The 24,468-nt window shown below is 41.2% G+C and overlaps 2 protein-coding genes across 2 annotated transcripts in view; both read right to left on the bottom strand.

The window, feature by feature from the left end:
* Positions 1 to 2,522: 2,522 nt before the first annotated feature.
* Positions 2,523 to 15,567, bottom strand: mtf1 (metal-regulatory transcription factor 1; the record flags this gene model as incomplete). Its single annotated transcript, XM_083902424.1, has 10 exons — positions 15,085 to 15,567; positions 11,262 to 11,500; positions 9,530 to 9,661; positions 8,388 to 8,461; positions 6,864 to 6,985; positions 6,435 to 6,512; positions 6,091 to 6,193; positions 5,349 to 6,007; positions 4,060 to 4,129; positions 2,523 to 3,031 (listed from the first exon to the last, which is right to left on the bottom strand). Exons 1-10 carry the CDS (start codon positions 15,550 to 15,552, stop codon positions 2,523 to 2,525), a joined length of 2,454 nt encoding a protein of 817 aa, XP_083758550.1. The 5' UTR covers positions 15,553 to 15,567.
* A 2,671-nt stretch (positions 15,568 to 18,238) lies between these two features.
* The window catches only part of inpp5b (inositol polyphosphate-5-phosphatase B), a 30,338-nt gene continuing 24,108 nt past the window's right edge, over positions 18,239 to 24,468 (bottom strand). Inside the window, exons 14-22 of the mRNA XM_083910084.1 lie at positions 23,932 to 24,067; positions 23,732 to 23,842; positions 23,406 to 23,571; positions 21,715 to 21,950; positions 21,424 to 21,531; positions 20,111 to 20,195; positions 19,118 to 19,245; positions 18,902 to 19,013; positions 18,239 to 18,685 (exon numbers count right to left, since the gene is read on the bottom strand). Of these exons, the coding sequence (XP_083766210.1) occupies positions 18,576 to 18,685; positions 18,902 to 19,013; positions 19,118 to 19,245; positions 20,111 to 20,195; positions 21,424 to 21,531; positions 21,715 to 21,950; positions 23,406 to 23,571; positions 23,732 to 23,842; positions 23,932 to 24,067 (1,192 nt within the window). The 3' untranslated portion in view covers positions 18,239 to 18,575. The remainder of the gene's footprint in view (positions 18,686 to 18,901; positions 19,014 to 19,117; positions 19,246 to 20,110; positions 20,196 to 21,423; positions 21,532 to 21,714; positions 21,951 to 23,405; positions 23,572 to 23,731; positions 23,843 to 23,931; positions 24,068 to 24,468) is intronic.

The raw sequence follows: 24,468 nt of genomic DNA, 5'->3' as shown, positions 1-24,468 counted from the left end.
TAAAAAAAAAAAAAAAAAAAAGAGGAAGGAGTAAAATTTTGGACGATAAACAGTCATTTGCCGCATGTGAAACGAACGCTTCTGCCTGTGCTCGTCTGACGAGGAGCGTGAAAATGTGAGTATTTTAAAGCAAACTCTGCTTTTTGCAGTGGATCGTCGGCCTCGTGCAGATTGCTCTCTCGTTTCTCGGGGATTACGCAGATGAAAGTCTGAAATCAAATATTTTTCTAACGATCCTGCCTTCTGTAGCTTTTTAATTTAAATATATCCAAAGGTTTTCGCCACACTGTGCCTGCGTTCTGCTCATACCTGCCTGTGGTGAGTGAAGACATTTACTTCTCACAGACCAGAGCTGTCCTCTGCTGACTTGTGGTTGCAGAAAATCACCTTAAATGCCTTATTGGCACCTGTGAATGAAGGGGAAGCAAAGTATAAATACAATTAAAGTAAAGTAGGGAAAAAAAAAAAAAAAAAAAAAAGCCCTATAACCTATCAAACACATCACTTTTGATCCAAGCACCGTGGAACTAAAACATAGAATCACATCAACTATGTGTATAGTTTGTTTGAAAAAAAACGCTGCATATGAACAAAAATTACAGCTGGAAAACAACACAAACTTTAAAGTCTTGGTGAAGGCGAGCATCGCGTCGTCGTGACAATGGCAAGTCTGTCAAGGCAACGAGGCTCACAGAGCAGTGAAATGTAAGGCCGAGTAGCACTTCACTCTAAGCACACAGGCCACAAACGCCTTCACTCGGTCGTCATCATTGCATTATGTCCCACGTGAAACAATACTGTTAAATTATACTCTGAGCTGGGGGGGGGGGGGGGGGGGGGGGGGCTGCTGTGTTACATATATTTTGTTAGGATACGGTCTGTACAGGAAACACAGCTGCTTCTATAATGAACTACAGTGAAAAACCTCAATGGGGGGGGGGGAAACGAGGATACAGAGGGGGGTATATACGTTAGCTCCAAACTCTTAAGAGAGTTAATAATTCAAAAAGTCTATACAAAAATACAAATTCTAGAATAATCTACAAGTTACTTCAAGATGTTGACACTAAAATGTACTGTATATACACTGTCGCCAGGACACCGTCTTTTAAATGCTACTTTTTACAGCAGTTGTATACAAAAAAAAAAAAAAAACAAGTGTAGTGGTGCCGCACCTCAGCTATACCCAGCTGTCAGATGACTCACTTTTACGAGTTAGTGTGCAATAAACAAGCAAGAGTGCAGCAAAACGTAGGGCTACTGCAAGTGTGTGTGTGTGTGTGTGTGTGGGGGGTCCGAGCGAGTAACAAATTAAGGGAACAAGGATCAGTTATTATGACTTGATGCATCCCTGAGAGGGTCGCAGCCCTAAAGAACATGGGATGTTGACAGTAAGTTCCTTTCACCGTTTCATTGTGGACATGTTTTTTTTGCAAACAAGCAGATCCTAAAAGGATAACTTTACTTCACTCTGCAGACGACTGTATGTACCTCTATTATTCTATTACTTGCCTTTATAAAAAAAAAAAAAAAAAAACCCCAGTACGTTCTTAACAGGAAAAGTAGTTCAGTAACAAAAACAACTTAAAGTAAAAAAATACAAGTGATTGAAATAAATTAATCATACATTTTTTTCTGCTATATCGAAGAGCACGCATTACGACTGAAATGATAGAATCAAGGATTTAAATAAATTAACATGTACAATTTTTTTTTTTTTAAATTATATTAAGTTATAGGCAACTTACCGATTTGATTTCACTTTTAAAAGCACAACTGAAACTTCCCTCAATTAGTCAAGAACCGTCAAAAGAAAGTGGAAAAGAATCATCACATTTTCTGGACTATCCTAGAAACCAACAAACAAACAAACAAACAAAAACACTGAGGAAATCGCTTCATCTGATTTGACAGCCGTACAGGGGGGCAACGTGGCCGACCCCCTTCCTGTTGGAGCAATCGCTGGATGAATTTCAAAGTAGTTCCCAATAAACAGTGCATTCTGATCGGTTGCATACCAGCATACGTTAGCATGTGTTAGGGTCTGTAGTACAGTACAAGGATATTATACAGAAACATTTGTTTTCCTGCTCGGGTGCGTGAAACGTCAAGCCGGGAAAGCGGGAACTCTCGGTTATCAGTGCGTTAGAGAACAGGGTCTGATTATGTTTAACAGAAGGAATCGACCGTCTTTTCCCTGCGTTGATTAGCATTAACTGCTAAATCTCATTATGCAAACCTCTTTTTTCTAAAAATGCAGCTAATACAATGAATCTCAACAGAGACAATAATTACTTTGTATTGTATATATATATATATATATATATGTATGTATGTCGCCCTTTCAGAACAGAATGCACTGCAGGTAAAGGGGGGGGGGAGTTCAGGAGCACTAGCACATTATATAGGGAGAGAGTGGAGGACATCATTGAGGACTTGAAATGACGAGGAATTGTTGACTGCAAATAAATGGGCGCAACAGACACATACACATGGTGCAAAAGACTCAGAAGGCAGCTCTTCTAAGGGTTGCCATCAGTGGCCATGTTGAATTCGTCCGTGACCAGCAGCAGAGCCTCGATATTGGCGGCCGTCTCGGGACTCTGCAGGGAGAGGAAGTCCGAGACGTCCATGCTGGCCAACGCTTCGGACGAGGGAGGGTCGGTCGAGGCAGTGCTGCTCGCCATCTTAGAGAAAGTCTGAGCTGAGGATGTAGAAGAGGAGGAGGAGGAGGAGGAGGAGGAGGAGGCCGCGTTCAGGTTCACCTCACCCGCCGTGGAAGAAGACTCGGGGGGACGGCGGGAGGGAGATGACGGGGGCGGACGGTGGGCGGGCTCTGGGGGCTGAGGTAACGGCGGAGGAGGAGGTTCTGGCGCTTGCTGCTGCTGCGCTTGGCCTGAAATGACGGAAGAGGGAGTCTTTGAACTCTTGTCCTTCGCAGCGTCCCTGCAGGCACAATGGCACTGGCAGGATTCCTCCTGTTTGATGATGATGACGGGCAGACTGAGGCCGATCTGCTGGACCGAGTTACCTGCAACAGACCAAAAATATATTTCACGGGAGTGCCAGTGACAGAAATCACTAAAATCTTTTTTCTTGCATCCCTGCTGGCAGCCACGTTTTCAGTGAGAACAAGTGCCCATGTCTTAAAGCTCACATAGAGTGGTCCTGTTGCACATATATGTGAATTATGGAGGTCTACTTACAAACATTAACTTGTTTTTATGGTCAAAAACCTCCTAGTTGCTGTAAACGAGCCGACAGAAATCTTTCTTTTCTGACGATGTGCTGAGCCGCGATATTTCAGACATAAATCTCACCGCCAGAAGACCGACTGCGTTGTGATTGGCCAGCCAGCGCAGAGCCTTCCCAACTGTCTTGTGATTGGCCAATACCCAGAAGTGACATATTCAGCACAGCCGCTCTCAGAAGCGCAGCTCCCCCCTCTGGAACGGTGGATGCACTGCTTACTCATTATCAATGTTTTAAAAATAGCTTCTTCACGACTCCCCGCCGCAGTCCCTTTTATGACCTTTGACCCGGAGTCAGACCCAGAGTCAGAAGACACTGTTGCTCGTGAAACACCTCCACAACGGACGTTATTCTTCTTCTGCGGTTCAATGTACGCAACCGGATGTGCCCGGACTAGTGCCCGGAGCAGGAGGATCTGCTGTTCCGGAGAACCGTTGTTTACGTAACCGGACCGGGTTTTTTCAGAGATCTCGCTGAGCCCGAGATTACAATAAAACACAGCGTTCTCAGCAGTGGCTGAACTGTTTGTTTTGAACCTTCAGGGCCTCGTAGCAAGGTAATGACGCAGATACACACTGAAAAAACAGCGTTGGAATTGGAACTTCCGGTCTGGGTCCGGTTTTAGCTGGTTCCTGGTTCAGGTAAAGAACCAGAGGTGAGCACACGAACCGGAACCATCGCTAAAACTTGGCAGCAGCATCTCATTGTACTGTTTAACAGAATAATGCAGCCAAAAACAAATAAATGGTTTCATTAAATCCCTTTAGAAAACATTCATAACATTATAATTCACCACATTACTCTTACCTGTACTTCCTCCCACTGGTATGGCCGTGGTGAAGAAAACCTTTTCCACTTTTGGGGCACCTTGATGTGACTGTAAACGAACATTGAACAGAAAATCTGAATTAGTGTGTGTATGTATACATATATATGTATATTACTACACTTTTTTCTCGTTTGCAGCTTAGTAATAACAATAGTAAATAAGGAGATACCATTATAGTAATATGTTATTTTCAAAGTAATATCCAGGTAATGAGAATTACTACAGGCTACTATTAGAGTAAAACCATCTAATGAAAACATTTGTGAATCAAAAATGATTGAAAGAGTTGAAATTCAACCTAATTTTCCTTTGTTATTACCAAGCTATTTCTTGTTGACCTTAACCACTATAGAAAAAAGACAGGGCTGTCACTTTTATCGAAAACGTGGATATATCTGTTCAAACTTCAGGGTTTGAGCATAAATATTCAGCCGAGTAATAATGCGTCTGATTGTTTAATTACCAAGTTGACTAGCAGAGGGTGCTGTGAGTGTACTCTGGGATGCGTCTCAACAGTGTGATGTTGTGTTGTTTTGCAGTGACAATGAAAGACACAAGCTCAACTGACAATCACTAAACCAAAGCATCTGAAAAGTATTTCTGGTTCTACGCTGAGGACGACAATGTGAAGAACAGATCTGCAGACTCAGCTGTTGCTGATGCATCACACACAGCATCTACTGCCCAAGGCAGAGGATTTATCTTTATATCTTTAATGGTATAGCTATCAAAAGAGAACGAACTCTCTAGTTCAACTAGTTCAAATCAAGTCACATATTTCTTTGTGAAGTGGCAGAGTTTCTACACAACATGGAAAAGTATGGAATTTAATTTGAGTAATTTCCAGGTCTGTATACGTATGGAAAAAGGGAGTCAGAGATAAATATAATAATATACACAAATCAAAACAAAGTTACTAACGCAACATAGCCTACCTATAGATGATATGAAATTAATCAAGCTGGCAGTAGAATGGTGTCGGGTTACCATGGTTACTGTTCGCCGTGCGACTGCGAGTCTCATTTATATATTATTTTCCATACGTGTCACAGAGCCAGCCACCTATTGTCGGCAGTGACAGTGTCATGGCTTCATGAAGAATGAGTGAAGGATTTTAAAACCATTTATTCACATAATAAACATCTAACAATTGGTATTCAGATGTTTAATATTGACTGAAAAATCCTCTGGAAGTCTGGAAAAGTATGGAATTTTCGAAAAATGTGTGGAAAATGTGCAGGAACTCTGGAGTGGGAGCGTTACTCACCGTTTGTTCCGGGTTCTGCTGGCTGCTGGCAGCACTGCTCAGGATCCACTGGAGGTTCTGGTCTGACATGACCAAGCTGGGCTGCAGGAGGTTCTGGCTGGGTGCTATGGTGATGGTGGCCGGGGCGGGAGCCAGACCAGGACCAGTGCTGGGCGACGGGTTACTGGCCAAAGGCACAGGTTGAGCCACAGCTGCAAGAGCATCTGTTGTAGCGGTGCCTGGTGGTGTGGAGGTCAGTGCTGGAGCCACAGGAGGAGGAGCAGCGATGGATGATGATGGTGGTGGTGGAGGTGGTGGTAGTAGTGGTGGTACAGGAGTGGTTTGCGTGACGCCCTCTGGCTGCAGGAATGTGGGTTGAAGTGCCATATAGTGCTGGGAAGGGGCTTGGTTCGATGCCTGGACAGAAGTTTGAGCAGGCACATCTGGGACCTGCTGAGGCCCAGTTAGTTGGATGAAAGGCTGAGCAGAGCTGACAGTAGCAGTGACAGTTGCACAGGTAGAGGCCTGACAGCAAGAGTTCACACTCGGCCGGGAAGAAACCTCCAAGCCAGCAGTCGCGTGGGAGCACGAGGATGAAGAGGTAGGATTGATAGAGAAAGAGATGAGAGACGAACCATGATGGACAGAGGTTTCCAGGCTGTAAGATTCAGCAAGGCTCTCTGAGGGAAAGAAATCACAACTCCATCAAGACAAACACCTTAAATATTATTTAAAAAAGGGGCAGGCGTTGAAGTGTTCTTACCATGGTGATGGGCATCGTCCTGACTGACACTATTTTCAGGACTCTGGAACATGAGCTCAAAGATTTTCACAGGAGTCACATTGCTGAGGTCTAGATTCTGAGCCTGTTATAACAAGAAACACAATTTAATTCATATATTTAATGATCTTAATAACTTGTAGAACAACCAGGATCTTCCTTATCAGTCCTTGGTACTTAAAGTTACTAAGGTACATTTTTTTGAAGTGGGATGGTATGAGGTACTGACAGAGTCAGGGACAACACTCTCTGTGGACATGTCCATCTTAATATCTTCTATCCAGTGTCAGAATGACAAAGCAGAGGCAGTTAAAGGTCCGACTTACATTTTGTATGCTCTCTCGTAGCTCGGAGTCTGTCGAGATGAGGCTCAAGTCACTGAGGCACAGCGAGTGATTTGCATCCTGTAATTTTGAGATGAAATGTTCACAATTATAATTTTGCCTCAGCTATGAGATCAAAAGCTGGTTCGTGCAAACAAGAGTTTAACAGAAAAATAGTGCAACACAATACATGTCAACGTGAAAAAGATAAAACTAGTAAAAGGATCATTAAAAACAAATAATAATGAATCAAAGCCGAGGAGTATCAGTTGTTTTTGAATAACACTCTTCATGTTAAGCAAGTTAACTCGTTATTATAAGTGGATGATGGTGCCGAGTTGCGCTCAGTGTGTAAATGGAGAAACAATAGAATTGTGGCAAAATAGGGAAAGAAAGTGTGTTGCAGTGACAAGTAGCCGAGCTGTGAATCACTTCAGAGAGGGTGACGGTGAAGGGCTGTCCTTTGTCGTGGCCCCGTATGTGGCTCTTCAGACTGTACTGGCTACTGAAAGTCTTCTCACAGCCATCACTTGGACAGTTAAAAGGCTTCTCTCCTGCAAACGAGAAAGAGAGAGAGGAAGAGAATGAGGAGAAGAGAACGAGGCTATATATCGATTTGTGTGCTTTCAAACTCAAATAATCTGCATCCACAAGAGTGTTTCAGCTCTATATCCTGAGATGAGTACATCCATAGTGCAGCTGAAAAGGTAGTTGAACTCTATAAAACAGGAAAGGGATATAATTAAAACATCAAATGAATTGAGAAAGCCAATCAACAGTGTTTAAGACTCTAATTAGGAGGTGGAAAATGAGGGGTTCTGTTTAAACCAAACCACGGTCAGGTAGACCAACTAAAATTTCAGCCACAACTGCCAGGAAAATTGTTCGGGATGCAAAGAAAACCCCACAAATAACTTCAGGTGAAATACAGGACTCTCTGAAAAATGCGGTGCGACTGTTTCAAGATGCACAATAAGGAGGCACTTAGGGCATTAACCCACTAACTAACCCACTAACTGTACATGCCAGGTTTAAACATGAAGCAGATTCAGAAAGTACTACTAACACAAACACATTTTGAAAATTGAGCACAGGGATTTCTGTTATGAAACTGCTGATGAAGAGAAAACTGAAAGTAAATGTTAATAATGAAACTTATAACTCTCTTCTGACACAGTCAGAGAGTGAATGATGATAACTAGGCTAGGGGGATGCAACGGTACAGTTTTCCCACGGTTCAGTATGCATCGCGGTTTTTGGGCCATCCCTAATAACTGCATCTATGTTTTGAGAATAAAGTGCAGCCATGGAGTTTACAAATGAAATCAGGGCCAGCAGTGGTCTCAAATTTGTTTTTGAGGGGTCAATAAACACAGGGGAAGTGTGGAATAAACAGAATATATGATTTTTTAAACTACAACAGAGTAGTTTGGATGTAGCCTAAAAATAAGTAAAAGTTGTGACTTCATTTCAATACATAATTGGTAACAATCTCTATGGCCATCAAATAAAGGCCACTAATTAAATATCTAAATTAATGACTTGAGAAATTAATAGGGAAATGGCTTGAGTAAAGCCCAGAATCTTTTCTACTTTAATCTATAACTGTCTGAAAAGCATTAAAAACAAAAGGTCATCTCACTAACCTGAACAGAAATTACTCAATTCAAACACCAAACAAATCAAACACAGTAATGAGCAACTCTGGCATTAGGAAAAACATCCAAACACCCGAGCAAAATACAGTCCGAGTAGTTTCAAGTGGAATATTTCAGCTGGGAAAGCAATTTTGTCCAAACAGTCCAAGTGCACATGAACACACCCCTGTCTCTCTTTGGCCGTTTTGCCTACGTTTCTACACCGGACTTTGGAAAGAAAGAGGAAACGAATATACAACACAAATTTCATGTAAATCGAGCTTGCGTAAAGTAAAGAAAACAAAACGCTGATGTGTACCTGTGTGAGTCCGTACATGTGTTTTTAGATGATGACTTGCAGCGAAAGCTTTGCCACAGCCATCGTGGTCACACCTGACGACAAAAGACAAGAGAAACAAAGTCAACACCAAAGGCCACGTGAAAATAATTGACTCACCATAAACAGCACTGATGGCAAACTACACATATGAATAACTCATTAAAAATATATATATATATTTGAATATATGACAAAAATATAAAAAGCAGTAATAGAATGATGTGAACATTTCATGTCATGATTATTCTGAGCAAAATAAATAGCAATTCCTGATATTATTGTGACAAATAAGTGCTGTGTTAATCTTTGCATTTTCCTTATTAAAAATAAAAGAATTAAGGCAGCTAAAGCAGGGCTAAAGATCAGCGCAAACAACGATGGAGTTCTAGGTGGAACATTTAAAAAAAGTTGTCCAAGGGACCCAGTCTACAGGAGTGCTAAAGGTAAAAAAGGTGAGAAACTAAATAATATTTCGTAGCGAGTAGCTTAAAATTTGCAGTCACCAAATTGCTGTTATAGAGGATGGTGCACTGAAATAATGAGTATAATAATAAATAATAATGAAATAATGAATTCAATAAGCACCAGGAGACACAACCTACACTCTACGCACGAGAAAAACTATTAAATACACTTATGAAGAAGAGAGAGACAAGCTGGCCCAAAAATAATTATTTTCTGCATCGTTGATATGCTACATATTTTTGTATGTAACATTTTTTAATGAAAAAAAGAAAATCCAAAATAAGATCATTATAAATCACAAGGTCATATAAGGACTGGGGTGATGCAGGCTCCCCCTTGTGGTACTTAAAGTAAATCACAAGGAATGAGTGTTGGTGAGACAGCATTTCACTAAAGAAATATTAATGATTTCCCTATGATGAGTAAAAACATCTACAGAAAATAAATCATTAAATAAATCTGCCTGTGAGCTTCTATTATATCAGAAATAGCACTGCTGCTTTATATCCAATAAAAACACAGTGATCATGTTGTGATAATAGAAATGCTCACGAGAGGTTTGCCAATGAGATCCAGTCAGGAAGTGAAGGACGATAACTGCATCTTTATATTTTAAAAGGTCTCCTTTTTTGGGCATACATAATAGAAATGCTCACCGGAATGGTTTCTCCCCAGTGTGCGTGCGAATGTGCTTCCTCAGGTCGCTGAGCGTGGTAAAGTACTTTGTGCATCCCTCAGAGTCACAGTTGAACGTCTTGCCCGTGTGAAGTCTCTGGTGTGCTTTCAGTCTGCAAACACAGTCAAAATTGTTTCACCGATTCCACAAAGAGAAAGAGAAAGCACGAGGGCTGCTGCGTTTCGAGGCTGACAACAGAGATAGTTTACTGCATACTCGGATGACAACGGAGAATATGGGACATTAAATTAAAAGTCAAGGAGGAAAGTCTTAACAACCGCTGACAAGTCGACGCCAGTGGCACAGCTCCACCAGGCCCCAAACATGTCGTCATAGCAACGAGAACAACACGACCCAGAGGGTACCGACGTGTACTGGTTGAGATCACAGCGAAACCTCATTGTGAATGTGTTTTAGTGACTATAGTTCTTAGGGAGCTATCAGTTACTTTAGTCATTGGTACAAATACTATTATTATGTGCAATATCAATCTGGATTATTAACCCAACATCTATATTAGACACACTAAGCTAAACAACAATGTAATAACCAAAAACAAAACCTAACGAGTGCAGGCTTATTGGTTGTGTCCAGGAAGCAGCTAGCCGTTAAAAATGTATAGATTTATATTCTGTTGCACAACACATTTAAAGCTCACATAGAGTGGTCCTGTTGCACATATATGTTAGTTATGGAGGTCTACTTGCATACATTAACTTGTTTTTATGGTCAATAACCTCCTAGTTGCTGTAAACGAGCCGACAGAAATCCTCTTTTCTGACGGTGTTTCCCAGCCGCGAGATTTGAGACTCAACTCTCACCCAGAAGACAGACTGTGTTGTGATTGGCCAGTACCCGGAAGTGACATATTCAGCACATCCGCTCTCAGAAGCGCAGCTCCCCCCTCTGGAACGGTGGATGCACTGCTACTCATTATCAAAACATTGTTTAAACAGTGTTTAAAAATAGCTTCTTCACGACTCCCCGCCGCAGTCCCTTTGACGACCTTTGACCCGGAGTCAGACCCAGAGTCAGAAGACACTGCCGCTCGTGAAACACCTCCACAACGGACGTTATTCTTCTTCTGCGGTTCAATGTACGCAAACCGGATGTGCCCGGACTAGTGCCCGGAGCAGGACGATCTGCTGTTCAGGAGAACCGGTGTTTACGTAACCGGACCGGGTTTTTTCAGAGATCTCGCTGAGCCCGAGATTACAATAAAACACAGCGTTCTCAACAGTGGCTGAACTATTTGTTTAGAACCTTCAGGGCTTCTTAAACAAGGTAAGGACGCAGATACACACTAAAAAACAGCGTTAATTGGAACTTCAGGTCTAGGTCCGCTTTAAATCCATTGAGCTAAATGAAAAGATACGGAATCAGACCTATGGAATTGTTTTTGTTCCATGGACACGAGTGTTTTCTTTTTCTTTTCTTGGTATTGTTCCCTTTATTGTCAGTTCATTTATCTTCGTATTTTTCCACAGATTTTTATGATGAACCTCTCATAAGGACAAGTATAATAAAGGTATATTAAAATTATATAAGACAAACAGTCACTGTGGTCAGGAAAAAACCTGCCCCCACACAGAACGTTATAAAACGGCTGAATGTAAAAGAAAATGATAAGATATGCATCGAGGCACACGTTCCTTAACTTACCATGACCTTATAGCACCATAACAACACAGCAAAGCAGCATGCAGGCTCACCTGTATAATGTGTTGAAGGCTTTCTCGCAGCCTTGCACATCACATTCAAACGGCTTCTCCTTGGTGTGAACTCGGACGTGTATCTTGAGGCTGTACGATGTAAGGAAGGCCTTTCCGCAACCCTGTTGATTACACACGAATGTGTACTCGCCCCGGTGAGTCTTCTGGTGTGTGCGAAGGTTTCCCGCTGTGCTGTACGTCCTTTTGCAGCCCTCGAACGTGCACTGGTAGCGTTTCACCTGACAGAGCAAGGGCAGGTCGTTAATTAAACATGAAATCAAATCGGAGATGGTAAACGGTCCGTATATTTGTGGCACCTTTAAGCTAACAGTTTCGCCAATCACCCACAGACAGTGCATCGGTCTGTCATCGTGTGTTTGTAGAGCTTTTTATGAAAACATTTATTTTACACACATTCACACGCTGCCACAGAAACATTAAGGGCGTGGTAACTGTCAGCTGAATATGTCCGTGGTTGTGGTATTTGTATGAGGATCATCTTATAACTAACTGACAACCTAATAACTTGACTGACAAACGGATCGTAATAAATAATCCTGACGTAAATGTGTATGTGTTCTTCTTCTTTTTTGGAGTTGACAGACTGGACGCAGTTTTCGCGTTATTCTGCCCCCTACAGTCTGAAGACGTATCTGCATTTAAGGGGTGTCCCATTTCTAAGTGACAAAATAACCCTCAACACTTGGTTTTGAGGGCCAGTTAAGATTAAGGGTTAAGATTGAGGGTTAAGATAGGAATTGGCCCCAAGTCTATAATATCTTGCGAATACATTTGACACTTAATATTGCCATTAATAAGACTTTTCTGAATGTAAACATCAGTTTGTGTTGCTTTGTAAACCGCTCACTCCTTGCACCAAAGTCCATTAGAGAATATCAACAATTTCATATCATGGCACACAGGAGATCGTGATCCACTATAGTGTCTACTACCAGTAAGTTAAAATTGTTTTGTTTTTTGTGACTTTAGTGTTTGTAATACAAATTTACCCAAATTACAGCGTGAGTCTGCAGTACACCACCAGCTACTGTGTCCTAAACATTGATTTTCTCTCTAGAATTTGGTGCAGGACCACGTGCAGTTGACAAACTTCTGTTTCAATTTGTAAAGGGAGAGCGAACGTCCGTGTCTCAAGCTGGTCCCTGAAACAGGGGTTATTTACTGTGTCTGTGTCTCATACAGACACACTTCAAAAAGCCTGAATTATTACTGGAAGGCCATGTTCACATTACCAGCCACACTGCTTGATTCCATATCAACATAGATCAGCTTTGAAAGTTCACATTCAGAACTAATAGCACCTTCCATCTGACTTTCATGCGAGGACCGTTTCAACCGTCCTCTGACATTGGTATACTGCGGTTCAACGACAACAATATACTCATGCATCGCCCCATGGATTCCAATAGGACTATTCCCATTCATGACATGGCACATGAACACAAACTGAGTGAAAGTGACATGAGTTTGTTTTGAAACATAAGTGACGATCAGATTGTCCGTGTCCACTAACCCACAGCCACTCAGGGCTGCCCTTTTTGTGCCCGCAGAAGAACATTACTCATAAACTGGTCTTCAACTTCTCTTTGGGGTTAAAGCCAGGGAGAAAGTCCTCTTTTAATTCAGCTCGGCAATAACCAACCAGCCTCGTCATACCATGAATTGACCGTGTGTAACTGTGACCTTTCAGGGATGACTTCAACTCAATGACTCAGCCGGGGCATCAGCACATGAGGCGGGTGAGCACAAAGGACAGCGATGATGCCTAGCCGTCACCCCACCCCCCCCCCCCTCGAGCAATACATCCTATCCAACTGTGTTTCACAACACCAATCTCCATTGCAGTGTGGCAGTCTCATGCTCTCTGCTCACACAAAAGCCCTGGGGGCAATGGGAATAAAAAGCAATCCATTCTGTTCTTGGAAAAATGCTCCCCTTTACTGAACACACAGCAGGGAGGGAGAAAGCGTGTGGTCAGCCACCACGACAAGAAGACAATCTCCTTTGTCAGCTAACGGTTGTTCCACCGATGCCCTATTTCTCTAACAAACGTGATTATAAACTTCCAAATGTGACTCTGCATAAGAGATGACTCACAAGATAAACGACAGCAGTATTAGCCAAACTAACGCCGAGAGAACAAATGATTTTCTTGAAATGAAATTGTGAGCTCTAATACATCTACATATCTTTTCATCCACAGACAAAACTTTCGAAAGATTAAAAACATTCTTTGTGGTGTTTGAAATGGTGGCTCTGGCTACATTCATTCTACTAAATTGTGCTTCCAATACGTCTTTTTCGTCCACATTACGCCATCATTTTAGAGCCCCTAATATATACATTTACAATGCTGCTGGCTCTGTTTTTGTTTGAAAACTTTGAAGCTGCATTTTAGTCTGGGACTGAGACCTTTAGAAACGATAATGCAACTTGTTTTTTTTTATCTAGTAGTATGAAATGTAATGGCTGCATCAGTGAAAATCCAACAATATTCACACATCCCAGCAGCCTCAACACTCCATTCCACATGCTCGGACACATTCAGTAACATTTACTGTAAAAGAAGAACAAAAGTTCCCGTTCATTTGTGTGTACAGTGAACATGAAACATACAGCCGATACAACAGCCGAGCACTAACCTGAGTAATAGATCTTTACAGCATTCACTTTTAATTTTAAAAGGATGTGGGAGACAACACTAAACAAACACAAATGTGGGAAAACAACAGTTTATAGCTTGTGGCTCGGTCTGTATTCATCATCACCCACACTTTCGTGACTGTTCTCCACCACTTCTTTGATCACTGTGAGACAGCTCTGAGTGCTTTGGTCTCCTACACGCAGAGTGAAAACACAACACCATTTCATTATAAATTAAAAGGATATGTGGGAATGTTTCGAGATTTTCACAGCTTTTCTCCCGTCATATTCACATCAGCATTACTGCTGCAATGTATGAACACGTGTAAATATCTGATGCATATACAACTATTTTTTTTCAGCAAAATCCAAATGTATGATACACTAATTTTTTTTGTTATTTTTAGTATGCAAGTACTTTTCCGTCTCATTGCAAATTGTTTCACGGCGAGTGGCAATTGTCTGAGTCATAATACCTAAGAAGAACAAAGACAACAAAACAAGCAACTCGATCAGCGATCAGGGAAACAGGTTATAGCAAATATGGGGCTTGGCATTTAGTGCCACCCTCACACTTTGCCTGATTTGTGTTGCTTTACAGACCAACAGGCACAATCTCTACATGAATTCAAGGAACATCTGTCTGTCCACCTGTCCGTCTTATTGATCACATAAATGTCCAAGGATAAGAAATACCAACAGATCCATCACTGAACAACTAAAAGACATCTGTGCCTATACAGAGAGAGACGATACACGACGGTGACATGCCGTGATGCTGAGTCTGTTGAAAACCGAGGCTTGGATACTGCACCAGTACTCCGTAGTCCTTCTATCTCATTTCAATAAAAAGGGGTAGTGAAACTATGAAGTGCCTTTTTTCTCATGACTCTCATGACTCGGCTCGTCATAAAACCCACAGGACTGTTGCACTGAAGGAATATTCACCATTCAATTACTATGATAACCCTAACTGTGCAATCAAAAAATAAGTAATATGTTTTCATTGGCACAGTCTCGAGCTGCAACTAACAATTAATCTGTCGAATATATTCTCAATTAATCTAGCAACTGCTTCAGCTCTGGCACAGTCACATTTTATCAGCTTAGCAGGTGAAAAACTTTTACATTAGGAGAAGATGCAATTACTCCGGCTTACCTCTCTCAGCTTGGTCTCTGGGCACTCGGAGTGCAGTGTGAGCGTGGCCCCCTCTATGTTACGTGGCATGGGGGTAGAGCCTGGATTGATTGTGAACTGGATCTGGTCTGCAGAAATGGTGTGGTGCACGTAACCCTGTGACATGCCGTCAGAGTCAGTGATAAAGGCCAGCGAGCCATCCTCCTCATCTCCATCTCCCTCCCCCTCAGTCAAGAAGGTGACTCCGTCGTCATCCCCTCCACAGTGATGCTCCTCTTCCCCTTCCTCGTCCAACCGGATGGGGTCCCGCTCAATGAGCACCGTAGTTCGGTCGTACACTCGACCGGACGACGACGAGGGCTCGGCTATCAGGTCATCGTCTTGGACAGTGAAGTGGAGCTTGTCCTCTTCTTCGTCGTCCCGTTCCAGTCGATCTACCTCCACCTCAAAGTACATGGACGCCTCCTTACGAGGGCCATTCTCACTCATGGTCCCTGGTGCGTCTCCTTCCTTGGCGAGGAGGACTGCACACTCACTACCGTTTACGTTACAGCCTGGAAAATAAGCATAAAACAAACAGTACAAAGTCATATTGTTATCAATACAGCAACGTCAGGCATGAGTCAACTTAAAGTGCAGTTGATCAGAGGTAAATGGTAGAAAGATGGTACACAGTATATCCACGCTTACAAATGTAGTACTTTTCATTGATAAAAGAGACAAGACTGTCACTTTGACCAGTTATTAGATAGCAGTTTATTATGATTGTATACGTCTTCACATCCAAAGGAAATCTTTATAACAAAAAGTGTTTCTAGATGCAAAGACTTAGATAAGCACAGACATGATGCATCTGTAGAGCAGCTGTGAATGGATGCCATTTTGGAAAGAAATCAAGATTTATAGCTTGTTAAAAGCCTGATAAAATGCATTATATTTGGTTATTAGAATGATGGTGTATTTATTTAGAAATGTGGTAATCTCAATAAGTTTATATATATATAAAATACATATAGGGTTACTTGATGTGCACCATGGTTGAGCACAACAAACTGAGTGGAGGCTACGAGTTATACCCACCTGTGAACTGCAAATCAAAGTTTTGACAAAACCGACAAGGACACAGTCACTACGACTAACTTATATATAATTCATACGATTTGAAGCAGCAACACTGTGTGGTCGTATCATTTTCCATGTTATAAATTTCTCTCCACTCCAAGGTATGTTTCAGTTATGACTATTTGTATTGTGACTGTAAAAATGTTAAAACGTATTTATTAATTAGTTTGTGCAACGTCATATTTTCATTCATTTTATCAACAATCAAACCCCATCACTGCACTGAAGTCAGATAATTATGTTATCAATGTCTTGTTCTGTCCACACACCAAAATGATTCAGTTTTAATGATTGCTTTGTTGCTTGTAAACCAGAACATGTTCACATTTAAGCAAGCTGAAAACTCTTGTATTAAAAAAACAACAACTAAAAACCCGTCAAATTGATTGATAATCAAAATAGTTAACCATCAATTTAGTAACTGGTTAATAATGGATTAAAAGCTGCAGCCTTTTAACCATATGATATTGTATTATGTGCCTTATACGACGGTTCACAGCACAGCAGAGATGCCCAATCGAGACAGCACCTGTTTTGTTTTCTTTCCTCACAAAATAAAACAGTAAATACTCCAGTCTACTCTTAAATAAGACCTCAAATCGTCCCTCAAAAATATTATGTAGAAATGTTCATGAACAAAAACAAGCAATGCAGCCTCTTTCACACACACACATCAGCCCCGTTTAGAGGAAACGGAGACATCGAGATCTCGAAGTTTCTGAATTCAGTGTCACAACTGTCACGGAACAGTAGCGGCTTGACTCGGATTAATTAACACATATTATAATTTCAAACCGATTAAAACTCACTTGCCGGACTTGACATAACACACTGAATATGTTACGAAAGATGCCACAACAATGACATACAACTTTACAATACTAGAGCACAGTTGGCTAACACTGAAACATCTGCTAAGTGTTTTTTTTGTTTTGACAGAGCAGAACGATAAACATTCACCTTCTGCCACTTTTAAGCGATTTTGACATTATTGTTAGCGGTCTTATAACGACGTGCTGGCTGACCACTGACGTACCAATATTTAACACAATTCATATTCAGTCATATTGTTACATGCCAAAAGGACATGTCGCTAGCTAGCTACTAGCCTAAGATACAAAACGTGCACATCTGAAGTGTTCATAATAGCAGGTCTGTCATCGTTTTCTTCTTCAAATGTCACACGGTTTGACAAATATAAGATTCGCGTATTTGTTTTCAACCTGAGCCACAGCTAGGTTGTCTAACCGAGCAGCTGGCTACCCAGCTAGCACCCACTTTAGCTCCCCGTTAGCTCGGTTAGAGAGCTAACATGCTAGTAACGTTAGCCGGTTTACTATCGAAAGCTGGTGTGAGCCACTTTTCACTGCGGAAAGAACGTTCACGGAATAAACCGGCAAGCCAAAATATCAAGTGACAGTGAAATAACACTCACCTGTGATGATATATAAGTGTTCGTGTTCATGTGTTTTGGATGTTTAACACATTCTCCCAATCCCCTCCCTGTTACACAACGTCACGGACTCCCAGCAGATCGTGGTGTATTATGGGAAATTAAATATCATCACATAAACCGGGCTGAATTGAACTGAAAACATTATACTTTTCTGTTTATAACAATGCGACATTTCGTGTGAGGGACGTATGTAAGTGGTCTTCCGGCCAAAACTTGGGAAAACATACCAATTTCATGTTAAATGCGTTACAGGCAGCCAAGTTGAAGCGCTTAAAAATCCCACATTAAGAAGTGCAAGTGAACGCCACACGTGAACACGGGTCAGCTCGGGACAGAACCCCAAATTCACATTGGAGATTCAAGTCACGAAATAAATGCAGCAGCCGAGCAGTTGTACACTACAAAAAATAAATAAAAATAAAATAAAATCATATGAAAAATGTTTGCACAATTGCATATTACGTCAATCTAATCTGACTGGGTTTATGCCTTCCGAGTTGCCTGGAATGCAGCATGAGAATAATACAATTTGAATTCACCAGTGACACAACCACTCTTTCTTGTTTTTATGTACATATACATAAAAGCAAACTGCATTTGAGATCTAAAACGTCATGATACAAATTATTATTGTTATTATTTTTCTTTTTCTTATTTTTTTTTAAATAAAATATAGACGCATTAGACATTATCAGGTCTACAGCTCAAAGGAACACGATAATCTCTGTCCATTGCAAACTTTGCTTCGCACAAAAACTTAACATCGGATCAGAACTATCACATACGACAATTATACTTATCTATACAAAGAGCCATCAGAGACTATAACAATTCATCAGTTCATTTCGTAATTATAGTTCATTTTAAACACTGAACAGTAGAGTTTTTTAGTGTTCAGCTTCAGCCTGAAGGATGAGATAGAGAAATCTTCCATCTACGAGGAGGTCTGGGCCAGGAAGTGCTGAAAGAACTCCTGAGTCTTCCTCTTTTCAGCAAGATCCTGCTTCTTCTCCGACTTCAAGAGCAAGGAGGCGAAAATGGTGGCTACACAGGAAGACAATACAGTCATATTATGCCCATTTTGCACAGTATAACAGAGTTCGTGTATGTGCAAACAGCAGTTCCTGTATTCAAATTCAGACATACATCTCTCTCAATCATAAAATACTATGAAAACTGTTCTTGAGCCATAAAAAGAGCAACATAACAACATAAAATCCCGACTAAAGCACAAATAAACAACACGCTCCATTCACTTACTCAAGATATTGACGTCTAATCGATTGCTAGCAGTGTTCTTCAATAGTTCTCGCAGAAAGGCAGCTAAGTAGTTGAACACATTTTGATGGCACCGAGGTAGCGTGGAAATAATCTGAAAGACATAATACATTGACATCACGTCAAAACTGGCCAGAGATTGACATTCATAACTTCTTGGAAGATGTTAATTGTTATTAAACGCCATCGCTCGCTCACTTTCTCACACTGACTGGCGTTGTAGCAGCTTTCTAGGCACTGCTGGTAAAAGGAATAAGGAACCACAGGCTCTGGGAGGGCATCGAGGAAGAGAAGCAAAGCCTCTGCCACCGAGTGGTTACTGCCCGCTGAAGGTTAGTGGAGAGTTAAGGACGTGACACTCGAGAGGCCTTGGTGTGTGCTAAAACGTCTCGTGTGTAAAACAAAAACAGAACAATTAATCAGACAGTTTCACCCATTTTTGGCACTGACTCGATTCTTTAGTGTGTTGTATCTGAAGGTAAATAATGTGCTGAAATACAACTTAAATTTGATACCAATTGTGTGTTTTCTCTTTAAGCGATAGCTCAGGGTTTTTTTTTTAACCCTGGTTTTCCCCTGGACGCGTTACAGCGCGGCGCAGTCGGCGTGGCAAATAGCTTCCATTCTAATCAATAGGAGCATTTCCAGCGGGCGTGCTGCGGAACGTTACACGCCCGGTGGGGATTGACGCTGGGCAGAGGACGAAGCAGAACCGCGCCGCTGACATGCTGCGACTGTAACGCGTCCAGTGGAAATCCGGGGTAAGTGTCAGTGTATCTGAGTGTATCCGACTGTGCTGTGCATGACTTCTTGCACGAAAGCTCGGAAATCTAGCATGACACAGAAGCTGCTGGTTTACTGGTGCCTCATTTAGCAAGTTTGTGTCGTTTAGGTAAATCCAAACAAAGTATTTCTGAAACAGAACTCATGGAATCATACATTTTAAGTTATTTGTGGGCATAGCAGTGGGACAAGCAACTCCGGTGAGCCGTGATGTAAAATTTCTCAATGGACTTTGGTGAGGTGATTACAAAATTAAACAAACTTCAGCAAATACACTGCTACACTGTTCAAAAATCGAGTGGTGATGATTCACCGTCTACTCCCTACTACTACTAAAGCCACATGTGTGTGACGTCAGAACAACAAATATCTTTGAAGTAGTAGATAAAACATCAATTTGTAGGATACGAAGAGAATCTGGTATGCCAGTGTCGAGACAGTCTCTTATTTCTGCAAATTCACTCCTGAGTCCAGGTTGCTGAAATATGTCTTCCTGCAAATAAAAGATAGCACACGATTAGATAACGCATTACATTACAAACAGATACACTTTTATTTTTTCTGGATTGAAATTCGGAGCACAATCCCATGTTTGAACAGCCTAACCACTTCTTTCCTGACCCTCTTTACATGGAACACAGCATAACTGAAGGATTTTTTTCTCTCGCCTAAAAAAAGATTGCATTTTAAGGCAAATATCACCATAAAAATATGCAAAAATTTGCAGTAGGAGCTTAAAACACATGGAGGTCACGTAACAACATGTGGACATGAGCAAAGTCTGATGCTGCTGAAATGAAGCAGAGTGAAATTACAGAGGTTTTAGTAAAGAGATGTCTAGGCGTTCTCTCTTTCGGCACACTTTGGCACAATCTGCCATTTTGAGATTTCTTAGGTACCAAATTATTAAAAACCCATTTAATTTTATTTATATGTCACTAAATGCGTATGATTCACTTCATTAGCGAGTCAAAGGGACATAAATGCATGTGACGCATTTGTGCAGACATTTGCCTTTCTCTAATCAGAACGATCTAATGTCGCTCTGTAATGATCGATCAGAACGGGATTTGTTCCCAAAGCATGCTGGAAAGTGTAGTTCTTCATTAGAAGTGGTTTTGTTCCGGTGGAAATAACTTGTTTTGATAAACAGCAAAGGTAAGACGACATTTCTGCTTGTATTTCGTGAAAGTCAGTTGTTGTTTTGCTCTTATTTTGGGGCTGGATACGTGAATCTTGGTCGTACTGTGATAAAAATGGTACCACTGGAATCTGCTTTTCAATGAGTGCGCGGTAACATTTTTTTTTCGCTCCTGCTGGTTTGATCCGTTGGTGTTTTAACTGTGTTTCGTGAACATAAGAATTGTTTATATGAGCTTTTAGCTGGGTTTCTGACCTTTCCGTGGGTATGTAGCATGTCTGTGTTTGTTAAAGTTAGACATGGTTTTATGACGCTTTTGTCTCTGCGTCTGGCGCTGCCCCCAGTCCCGGGGGTAACCGTGAAGAAGAGGATAAAACAGGTTTATAAACCACAATTAGGTCCCTTGCCTGCAAATGTAATGTATTTGAAAAACACAAAGCCCAGCGAGAAGTTTGAGATCACTTTAATACAAACCTACCAAGCATAAATGCAAAACATTAAGGAAAGTAAAGTAGGAGTGTAGCATAGTTCTTTGATTTTTATGACAACACCAGCACAAAAGTTTTTCAGAGCATCTGACCTGTTTGATTGCGCTGCGGAACAAGTGATCCACCATCATCCACAGCTCTTTAGGAATGTCTAGAGGCTTTTCGATGTTTGCCGCGTTCTCATCCAGAGACATGTCCGCCTGATGTAAAGAACAAAGGGAGCAAAGAAAAAAGGATTTGTCAAAGTGAAGATGAAGAAGACGATCGAGGATGTATTTGACTGCAAAATTTCAAAGCTTCAAAATGCCTGAAAGACAACTTTGCACGCGGAAGAAATAGTTATTTAAAGACATTTTATACACTGTGCCTTGCGCAGCACTAACCAGCTGACGAAGCGTTTCTTGTGGCATGTCCTGGATGGGCTCCCTCATCTGACACAATGAGTGAATGGAGCTGCCGTAGCAGCTGGGCCGGTAGTTTCCTGCCACGGGGATGAAGTAGTCCTTGCCGCGCTCCAAGTGGAGCACCAGGATGTCTTCTATCTCTTGTTTGCCAGCGTTAAGATCGGGCGCCGTCGAGCGGTTCACGAAGACCTCCAGCTCAATGTCCACAGAACCGCCTAGATGTTGTGAGAGATGCACAAATGGAGCGGTTTGTATTTATATTGAACATTTCCAGTCTTAATCCAGTCTTATAGGACTTAACACTTCAGTTTTGACAGTCACTCATTCACAAAAACACTCACACAGCACATGTATATGCTCCACCTTTTCACTTAAGTGTCTGGCAAAGGGATCTAACCCCTGAGCTTCTGGTTGGAAGATGACCCACTCTACCTATGGCTGTTTTTTTCAGTCAAATAGTTGAATTTTCATTCAAGTGTGGTGTTATGAGGTTGTATGCACCGACTGCTCCGTGCAAACCCCTGCCCACAGATTGCTTGTGTTCACTGAAAACATGGCTGCTCGACAGATTTTATTAATTTAACAAATAACCTAATAATAATAATAACAAGATCTGCTTAACTCTACGATATCTATGATATGCTGTTTCTTGCCTTTAGACAGCCTTTTGTACGGGCTGAAATATGTGCCACCAGAAACTGAATTTGAATCGTTTAATTTGCATCATTGCATTGAAAAAACTGAATCTGAATAGTATAATTTGAAATTTGAGCCAGTGGTTAAGCTTGGCAGCTGATATCAACGCCAAGCCGGCAGATCCCTGTATCTGCGCTCGATTGTTGTTCCTTCATCCTTGAACTACCTGGATGTCTGTAACAGTAATTTGAATCTGAATTTTGAGAACTGAATGTGAAGATATATGGAGTGTTGAATTTGAAAAATTCAATTTCAAATTATACTATTCAGATTCAGTTTTTCAATGCAATAATTCAAATTGAACAATACAAATTCAAATTGTGTGATTCAAATGCAGTTTTTTTTAATGCAATTATTCAAGTTTAGCAATTCAAATTCAAATATAAATGATTCAAATTCAGTTTCTGGTGGCACATATTTCAGCCCATACTTTTGTGACGAGAAATCGAAGTTGGTAAACCGCTCACTCTCTTGCGGCAAAGTCCATAAAGAAAAATCTTGGTTTTTAGCTCAGAGGGACAAAGGAACTGCTGAAAACGAAGGATTTCAAACTCTGAAGTCAGAAAAAAAAATACATTTGAACGTACTGCTGGAGGAAACAGTGCATCAACAAATCCTGTATGCTATGATCTAAAATAGCTGATTTTCTTTATGGACATTGGTGAGGGGAGTGGTTTAAAAGGGTACACAAAACAATGGGGCTGTTGATAATTACACTAGTAGTAGGTCAAATCTCTGGCAACCATGATTTCCGTGAGAGTGGGCGCCCAGGTGTCCAGATGATAACATGTCAGTACCTCATACAACCACAGGTTGCTACACTTGTTGAGGTAGAACTGCTTTTACATTTGTGATCTACAATAAAAGTTATAAGTAATGAATAGTACGCAGAGATTTTGTAAAACCTAGAGCCATTTTGACGATGCAATTGCTGAAACAGAATGCAGCTCCTGGATGAAATAGGTGCTACTCACCCTGAGCGATAAAGCCTTTCGGGGGGTTTGCTGTGAGCCACGGCTTGCAGTACGTGGCCTCATTGGGCTTCTGAATAAATTCAAACTGACACGGGACCTGCCCATCGTTCAAGAGGCTAAACGTCTCTGCATGGTGCTGCATGAACTTCACGTCCTTGAAGTGAAACTGAAAGAAATGGTAAGGGTTAATGAGTGCCATATATTGCATCCTTTAATTTTGTAATCAATAAACAGCTTCATTGCGTTTTCCTTACTGAAGTACATCAGAAAAGGTATTGCAGGTGTAATTACAGTGTAATAGCACTGAAAGTAATAGGAAATGTTACCTCTCGCTTAGACAGGGTTACAGATGGAATGCACTCGTTCTCCATTTTGTCAATGTTGCGTACAATCTCTTCAAATGTCTTCTTATAGGCCTCACTATTTACTCTCTTGATCTGTAGGAACATAGAGAAGGAATTTACTGACCAAAACGAACCCCCCAAAATACATTAGTAGAAATTAGTTAAAATGCTGACTCATTTACCCCAATGACAAGCAGAGAACTGACTGGTTTGTGGTCACTGGTCTTCAGAGCCATGTGACTCTGGTAATGTTGTTGCTTGATGTTCTTCCCTCGCCACAGAATGCGGTCGCACCAAGCAGGCGCGCGGCATTTTTCACTAAACGCAGAAGCAAAAAGAAACGTTAATCCTCACGTTTGTGACATCATTTATGATACAAAGGGTATTTTTTCAGCTTTTACAAGTGTTGTGACACATAGCTGACGCCTGTCCCGTGACCCCCAAGGAAATGATTTTTCGAAACCACATGGCCAAGAGAAAAGGAATTGAGCTTGTGACCGGAAGGTTTGTGTGTGTGTGTTCACTAATGGTGTGTAATAACGATGGGTTAAGTGCAGAGGTCAAATTCACTATCACTAACTGGTATGTGTGTGCAAAAATGACTCATTCTAAATTCTCATCTGATAAAATCTTCAATCACTTTTAAAACTACTAATTGCTTTATCACACATGTAAACAGCCTTTTCCAACTGGAAAATTAAGTCCCTCTGTACACCAAT

The sequence above is a fragment of the Microchirus variegatus genome, assembly GCF_963457635.1.
Source record: "Microchirus variegatus genome assembly, chromosome: 2".
In the NCBI taxonomy this organism is placed as follows: domain Eukaryota; kingdom Metazoa; phylum Chordata; class Actinopteri; order Pleuronectiformes; family Soleidae; genus Microchirus; species Microchirus variegatus.
This window is presented reverse-complemented; position numbering and strand designations above follow the sequence as displayed.